Below are 8,628 nucleotides of genomic sequence, written 5' to 3'. Positions count from 1 at the left end.
ACTCCCACTCTCCTCAGCTAGGAAAATGGAAAGTTTATTGCCCAGTACCCACTGGGCAAGGTGTGAAAGTGGGCTAGAGCTTGGTCGGTACTGAATTCTCTAAGAGGTTTCTTCTAGAAACAAACAACTCAGACTCTTCCTCTCACTTCAGCAAAGAAGTTATTTTTAAAAGCACTTGGGAAGTTCCTCCTCTACCTCTCAGGTAGGAAGGCTCAGAGAAGGGAGTCATCAGTACAGCCACCTTCTAGGCCATAACGGAACTCCTGAAGGTTGGAGACACCGTAGAAATGGACAAAGGCTGCCGCCACCACCAGGACGTGGAAAATCTGATGAGACTGGAACTGTAGGAATAACAAGAGAAGAGCCTTTAGAATAATGGCAAGGAGAGATCAGAATAATTGGAGAAATAAATCAGAGAAAGTATTTACCTCTTCTAGTTTCTCCTTAAAATGTGTGTTTTTTTTTTTTTTACATTGTAAACGTGATATATTTGTTGTAGAAAATTTTACAGAGACAGCTTGTCAGTGACACACAAAATGTTACTATTGGTTTCCCCCCTCCCTCCGTTTCCCTATGTATACATGTGTACCCCCCAACATGCATCTTCCCTGCGTCTCCCACCACCTTCTATCCCAACCTTTAACTTTGGGCAGCTCACACACCATCACGGGCCCTGTGGGGGGAGTTCTTTCTTACCCATATGTCAAATTTTCCAGGAAAGAAGCGCTCAGGAATCCGAGCAGCGTAAAGGCCAGCTCCGGTGATGTACATCACAGCCATGAGGAAGAACCAGCCCATCTGGCCCACTGTCGTGGCCTTGACGAAGCCCTCGGCGATAGTAAAGTGCATCGTGGGCACGACGCCACTCAAGCCAAGTCCCAGGAACACTCCTGAACAAAGCCAAGGTAAGCTTGTCAAGCAAGGAAATAGAAAAGACTATCTGGAAGACACTGTTACTCCAGAATTCAAATGTTTATGGTAATTAGCTACATTTCGGTGAATAGAACGTGCTAAGGAAATTTAGATAGGTAACAGATGTTGTTTCAACGTCCAGAATGGGGAGAGGGCTGGATAAGGGCTTATACAGCGATTACCTTTTAAAGATCACCAAGAACAAACATCTCCCACTCTCATTTATCTGTTAAGAAGCCTAGGCGAAAATAATATGTCACAATCCTCTGAGTGCTGACTTGGATACAGAACTTAGATGGCAAAGCTTCAGGTGTCTTGCAAGCCAGTGAGGAGTAGGACAGGTTTCCCGCTAAGATCGTAGTAGGCTTAAGTAAGCAGGACCCCAACCTCCTGAGTAGATAGCTATACCCAATCCACAAGGTGTCCGTGGCTGCTGGTACACACAGATAAAGCATGAGGGAAGAATGGGCACCTGTCTCCATGTCACTACACTCTACATGAAGGGAGGTAAGGACTACCTTCTCTATCACTGTAGAAGCCCCTGGTAGGCACAATGCCTAGAAGATGGTCTTTGATAAATATTTCTTTTCATTGAAGGGTAAAACACAACAGGTATTAAAAAGCCTAAAGCGTAGAAGATTAATACTTAATTCGTGTTTTGTTTGAAGTAATAAAGTTTAAAATAAGAGTCTAGATTGGACAACACAAAGATGTTTATGCTTATAGCTATAGTCTTAGTCGTTAACCAATGTTTATGCTCAAGGTATTTTATTCACCAACCCAAGCATTCCATTCCCTTAGTAAAATAACTCTGGGTGTTTTAAATTTAACCCCATGGTTTGAATACTTAGGACTAAGGCCACTAAAATGACAGTGCTTGGTTAAGTTTTTTTAAATAAAACTTTCTCAAACCAAATATAAGAGCTCTCATATCTATACTTGCAGCTAACTGACCAGTTGGTAATGATCTGTCCTATTAGCCATCGACTGAAGTCATATGAAACTTAAGGGAATTGAGCTTTGAAAAGTCTTGCAGTTTTGAAAGCTTTAAATACAAATCAAGATTTGGGTGGGGTCCCCAAACTGCAAACCTTAGGTTGCAAACCAAGGTCCAAATACCTATGAGGTTTACACCATGTATTCTACTTACCTGCTCTTGTTTGTCGGTGCTTAGGGGTGGCAAAACGGTCCCACTGTGCCACAATAATGGCAGAAATGCCCAGGACACAGACGATGGAGAGGTAGATAAGCCGTGGCTGGGGGGAGCAGTAGAAGGAATAATAGAGCCAGGGGACAAAGCTCCCCATAATCAAGAGGGCAATCCCTGAATAATCCAGTCTAAAAAAGAGCACCACAAAAAGTGAAATCAGCCAGTGTGGAAGAAATGAAGAACCCCTTTCATTTATTTAACTGGTTCATTCCATTCTCTATCTGGTCCCAGATCTGACCAACCCTAGTCTCACTTCCCATACAACCTATCCTATAACCTGGATTAAAATCCCACAAAGTCAGGCACTTATATTCTTCAGTAGAAATATTCCAAGAAGCCCTGATCACAGAACTTTAGTCCCCCGCCTTAGTTGTGAACTGCTAGTTGATGCTTCGATCTCACTGGTTCTCAGCTCTGTACTCAGGAAGGCTCTGAATAGTCTCTAGTCCTGCCAGGTTGAATTCTAAAACAAAACTCTTAAGTTGGTATTATTATTATTATTATTATTTTAAAGATTTATTTATTTATGCATACAAGAGCTGGGGTACAGGCCAGAGATGCGGGGGGTGTGTGTGTGTGAGAGAGAGAGAATTCACCAGAGACAGAGTGTGGAACAGAACAGGTAGACGGACTGAAATACACTGCTGAGGGGAGCAGCGGGTGAGACAGGAGAGGTCTGCTTTACCATGTGGGTTTCTATTTGGCCGGCCGGGGATTGAACTTGTGCTGCAGAGGCTGTAATAGCTTTATAGTGCGGTGCTTAACCCCTTGCATCACCAGGGAGGCCCAAGTTGGGAATATTATTAAGGGTACTGTTTTGTTTCAGTTGACATTTTTCATGATAAAAATGTGTTCTTCTAATGGGTATTGTTGGGAAAAACACAATAAACCCACCGCCAATCCAAAACCAACAACAATAAAAACAAACAAACAAACAGAGCTCCAAGCTCGGAGCTGAGAGTATGGAAAGCAGGAGATGGCAGACATCTGGGGCTTCCAGCAACACATGGGCAGCACAGATAAGCGTGACTCAACAGCTGGGCTGGAGCACCAGCAGACGAAGCACGGAGTACCACGCCTGCTTGACTCTGGCCAATAGGAAGCTAAGATAGCACTTGGTACTTGGTCTCAGAATGCAGCACAGTGGCACTGCAAGTTTCTTAAGGGATAGTATTGTGCAGGTAGAAAATATATTCCACAGGGCCTCCCCGGTGGCGCAGCGGTTGAGCGCTGGGTTGCGAAGCTGCCCGCAGCCTCTGCGGCGCTGGTTCAATCCCCGGCTGCTCCCCGCCCACCGGAGGAGGGTCCCACATGGCGTGCAGACCTCTCCTGCCGCCCGCTGCTCCCCTCAGCAGGGTACTTCGGTCCTTCTGCCTGCTCTGCTCCCCGCTCTGGCTCTGGTGAATTCTCTCACCCTCCCGCGCTTCTGACTGTACCCAGTGCATGTATAAACAAACAAACAAACAGATAAATAAATAAATAAAACATGCCTCTATTAAAAAAAAAAAAAAAAGAAAAAGAAAATATATTCCACAACTGGATTTCATCTGTTGAGATGGAAGTAGTGAATTTTTTTTTTAAAAGATTTATTTATTTATTTATACAAGCACTGGGTACAGTCAGAAGCGTGGGAGGGTGAGAGAATTCACCAGAGCCAGAGCGGGGAACAGAGCAGGCAAACAGACAAAGTACACTGCTGAGGGGAGCAGTGGGCGGCAGGAGAGGTCTGCGCGCCATGTGGGACCCTCGCCTGGAGGCCAGGAATCGAACTGGCGCTGCAGAGGCTGCGGGCAGCTTCGCAACCCAGCGTTCAACGGCTGCGCCACCAGGGAGGCCCTAAGTAGTGAATTTTTTCATGAAGGATGTAGGAGAAAAGCTTATCACTCTATTATAGTCCCCAAATAGAATGTCTTTCTTCTGGCAAACTGGGGACGCTTTACGAGCACTGGAATTCCCAGCAATCAGTTAACAGTCAGCTCACCAGCTGCATCAATAGTACCTGGTCTTTACTGACACGCTTTCAACTCACTTGGAAAACGTCCGAGAGACTTTCTCTGAGTGACAATAGACGGTGTGAAAGAGCCAGGAGAAACTGAGGCAAAGCACTGCGCCCAAAAAGAACATCCCAAAAACCACCTTCTCTTGTAGAGGGGCCATGAAGTACATATTTGGTCTGAGCATGGTCAAGATTCCCAAAAAGAGAAACAGCACGAAACCTACAGGAGGGAGAAAAAAAAACACCAGAAAGTCTGAGGAAAAAGGGAATAAACGCACTTTGACAGTCTATGGTACTAAATCAGTGAACTACAGGGTGAAACTGTGGGAACTACAGTCTGAAATTTCAGGAAAAAATGGCACCAATCATATAAATCCCAGATAAAACCCATTTTTTGGGAAATGTTAGCATTTTGTCTTGACAAGGAGAATTTATGAACTAGAAGGAATTGCTTCTATCTAGAGAAGTTGTGCCAGGGATCACATGAGAACATGTATTTCCAGTATCTTCTCCTGTGGTGAGGCTTCCCTTCCCCCATTTCAAGGATCAGTGATAAAGAATCACCCAAGCTCACTGATAATTTGGAGGAACAGTGCCAGCTACTCATCAATCAGAACACCTTTGCCCTTCTTCCTTCCCATGGACAAAGGTTATAGACTCCCTTGGCATTTAAGAAGACATTTTCCATCCATATCACTCACCAAGCAGGTGGGTCCAGATGTTGCCAGTTTCTGTATGGATGCGGAAGATGCTCTTGAAGCAAGCCCGGAAGGAGGGCATAGGTGGCCGATGGCCATGTAGCAAGTAGTCATTGTCCTTCAGCCAGTCAGGCAGCACATCATATGGGATGACTCTCCAGCGTCCCTCCCAGACCTGCGATAGATACGTTCTCTCTCAGTGAGACTCCAGAGAACCCCCATTTCCCCAAGGCTAAGGGTAAAGTAGAGCCATCTAGGAGGAGGCCAAGCAGGCTCTGAATGGCCCCAGGTAATAAGGGGAACGAGCCTGCACCTGGTGCTACCCAAGACATAGCAGGGATAAGGCCAGCACAGTGTGACCCATATCTTAGCCACTTTTAAAAAAAGCCTCTGTTCTTATGTTAGTTACTGGCAGGATCTCCTTTAAGCTACCTGAAATTTCAAAATTAAATAAATATTATGAATGGAAAAAAAGAAATAGAATTATACATATGGTTTTTTTTTTGAGTAGCATATTTATTTTTTTTAATATTTATTTATTTAATTTTTTTAAATAAATTTTATTGTATATATGGTTTTAAAAATACACATTTTATCCCTCATTTGCCCCTCTCTTCCAGGAGCTTCTGGTTGGCCCTGCTCTACCCTTTCTCTCCATTGTATTCTAAAATTATACTAGGCTGAGATGGTCTTTTTAGAGCAAGAATTCTTAATCTAATTACATGGACAATTAACAGAACCCAAGAAGTAGATGGGAATTTGGAAATAAAATTATCTTTTTTTTTTCATGTATCTCTAACTAAAACTTATAAATGTGGACAACAAATCACAGTAATATTAAAACTTGTGACTGTCATCAGTAGAAATCATTATTTTTATACATAAGTTTTGTAGATACATAAAAATATTTGTAGATATATACTAATTATAAATTTTTTTACAGATTTATTTTTAAATTTTATTTTATTTTATATATTTTTTACATCATTTTTCATTTTTGCACAATGTATGCATTTCATCTTGGTTATAATCCCCGTACACTTCCCACCCCCTTTTACAGATTTATTTATTTGTGTATTCAAGAACTGGGGTACAGGCTAGAAGTGTGAGGGGCAAGAGGATTCACCAGAGACAGAGTAGGGAACAGAACAGGCAGATCCACTGAAATACATTGCTGAGGGGAACAGCGGGTGAGCCAGGACAGGTCTGCTGTGCTATGGGGGTAGCTCTTTGGCTGGGGATCAAACCAAGTGCACAGCACTCAGATAGCTACACAGTGCTATGTCTTGATCCCTTGTACCACCAGGGAGGCCCCTGTACTAATTATAAGTTTTAATGAAGTGCTATGGCTTATTATTAATGCATGTTTATTAATAAAGGAATCCATATTATCACATTTAAATATTCTGATACTGGAAAAGGGATCAATAGCCCAATAAAGTTAAGAACGCCTGTTCCAGATGTATTCTGAACACAGCAGGCCATAAAAACTTAGCCTGTCTTCCCTTACATTTACTTCACCTAAGTAAAAACAAAATCCACCCACTAGTGTAAAAGCTCTTCTTCAACCTAGGGCAGGCTTGCTGCTGGAACACCCAAGCAGGCCTACGGCCCTTCCCCTTCCAGGACACAGGTTATCAGGCTGCACCTTATACACAAACTCCTCCATCTTCTCCATGGCATGGTGGGCCTGCAGGGGAAGCGTCAGCACCCGCACCTCCTCCTCTTCCTCCTGGGGCGCTGGGCATGCTTGCTCTTCTTCTGCCTGTAGGAGAAAAAATGAAGAAAAACCAATCCTAGGAGACATCTCATAAACAATTCCAGATCAGAGAGATCCAGAGAAACTCGAATTCAATGCTTACTGCTCAGTCTCTCCTACACATCAGGCTTGTGATTTTTTCTCCAAATGCATGACAGTTGCTGAGTTCACAACACTGTAACTTAAGATTTGTTATACTGTGTAAATGCTAGAAGGTAAGTTTGATTCAGTGCTGAGGAGACAGACTGGTGGGGCTGGCAATGGAGGGACACAGGATCAGATGAGCATACTAGTCCTAGACGTTCTTTAAGTCTGAATGGCCCATCCTTATCTCCAGGATAATGGTTATCAATTTTCCCCAGATTCCCCAAATATTTTTCTCTTCCAGATCACTAAAATTCCAAAACAAGGAAAAAGACATTGTGTCTCAGAGATTCCCTTCACAATTTAAGTCTGTACATAGTTCCCTGTTCAGGACTCTGGGGATGATATCATGACTGAAACTCTGTATCCACAGCAGCTCTCAGGAGCACAGGCCATGCCATGGTGTGCACAGGGGAGAGTGCTGGCCCAGCAGGCGGAGAAACCTTCCTCTGGTCCCAGGGCTCCACTCCATAGAGACTGAGAGCCTGGCGGCTCAGCTCCTCCTTTGGGCTAGTCTTTCTCCTGCCGATGGTCTCAGGTAAACAAATGGTCCCTCTTAGATTTTATGATACAGTGTTTCGCTTACCTACCCCAATATCCATTCTTTCTCTCTTTTCTTCAGTAGCAAAGTTCTTGGTTTTATTCAGGGAGGCATTATTGTAATTTTACGCAGACCCAATGAGAAGGGTATATTGCTTCACCTCCAGTGCAGCTGGAATATCACATGGAACTAAGTTCTGGCTGAGATATATAAATGGAAGTACTACAGGATGCCTTCAGAAAGGGTGGACCCTTCTTCATCCCCTTTCCTCCTTTTTGGTGGTTAGAATGTAGGTGTGACAGGTAACACATAAAAAATGAAGGAAGAGGCCTCCCTGATGGCGCAAGGGGTTAGGACGCAACACTATGAAGTTATCCACAGCCACTGCAGCATGAGTTTGATCCCTGGCCAGGGAGGTGACCCACATGGCGCAGCAGACCTCTCCTGACTTGCCCCTGCTCTCCTCAGCAGTGTATTTTGGTCAATCTGCCTGTTCTGCTCCCCACTGTCCCTGGTGAATCCTCTCATCGCCCTCACACCTCTGGCCTGTTCCCCAGTTCTTGTATGCATAAATAAATAAATCTTAAAAAAAAAAAAGGAAGAAAAATGATGGAGGAGCTAGATAGGTGCCTGAGAGCAGTGAAGCCTCCACATCAGTGTTGGATTGGTTACTTCCAGAATCCTTTTATGTGAGACAGATAGCTGTGAAGGATTTTTGTTTGTTATATGAAACCAAACCAAATCTTCACTGACTGTTTCCTTCATTCAACTCGAAGGTATTTACTGATTACTTAATGGATTTAGTTTACAATGGGAAAAACAAAAAGATAACTAACAGTGTGCTAACGAGAGGGATAGAGATTTTCCCAGGATGCAATGGTTCCCCTTTGGGAGGAGTTGAGATCTTAAAAAATGGATTCTGTCCAAGGCCAAAGGAGAGATGCTGACCGAGGGGAGGACTTGGGAAGATGACTCACCTTGGTTGGGTTGGCAATTGCTCGCTTGCCCTTCTCTTCCAGCAGGGGCCCCAGTTCAGCCAGCTCCACTGTGTCGGTGTCTCTGTTACTGGCAGGAGCCCCATTGGCCTGTGCCACCACAGACCCTTTGTGAGAAGACATCTGGCTGGTACCTCAATACACCACGGTTTCAGCTTGGGGGAAAGGTGGGGTCTCTCAGCCCAGGAGGCAGAGATCTCCCTGTGATGGTGACCTTGAAAGTAAACACAAACAGAAGAGTATTTATAGTTGATTCCTCTATTTCTACAAGTCAGTACTGAATAGAATACAGCTAATCAGCCATACCCTGTTTCCAATTCTAATGGCCAATTAATTGCTAGAATGAAATCTTTTCATTGTTCTCCCTCTTTTT

The 8,628-nt window shown here is 43.9% G+C and overlaps 1 protein-coding gene across 1 annotated transcript; it reads right to left on the bottom strand.

The window, feature by feature from the left end:
* Window positions 1-212: 212 nt before the first annotated feature.
* Window positions 213-8,378, bottom strand: ADIPOR1 (adiponectin receptor 1; the record flags this gene model as incomplete). Its single annotated transcript, XM_084245304.1, has 7 exons — window positions 213-341; window positions 697-890; window positions 2,063-2,250; window positions 4,152-4,338; window positions 4,820-4,991; window positions 6,465-6,581; window positions 8,238-8,378. The coding sequence occupies 7 exons, from the start codon at window positions 8,376-8,378 to the stop codon at window positions 213-215; spliced, it is 1,128 nt and encodes a 375-aa protein (XP_084101430.1).
* Between the last annotated feature and the right edge of the window lie 250 nt (window positions 8,379-8,628).

The sequence above is a fragment of the Talpa europaea genome (assembly GCF_964194135.1).
Source record: "Talpa europaea genome assembly, chromosome: 10".
Classification (NCBI taxonomy): Eukaryota; Metazoa; Chordata; class Mammalia; order Eulipotyphla; family Talpidae; genus Talpa; species Talpa europaea.
This window is presented reverse-complemented; position numbering and strand designations above follow the sequence as displayed.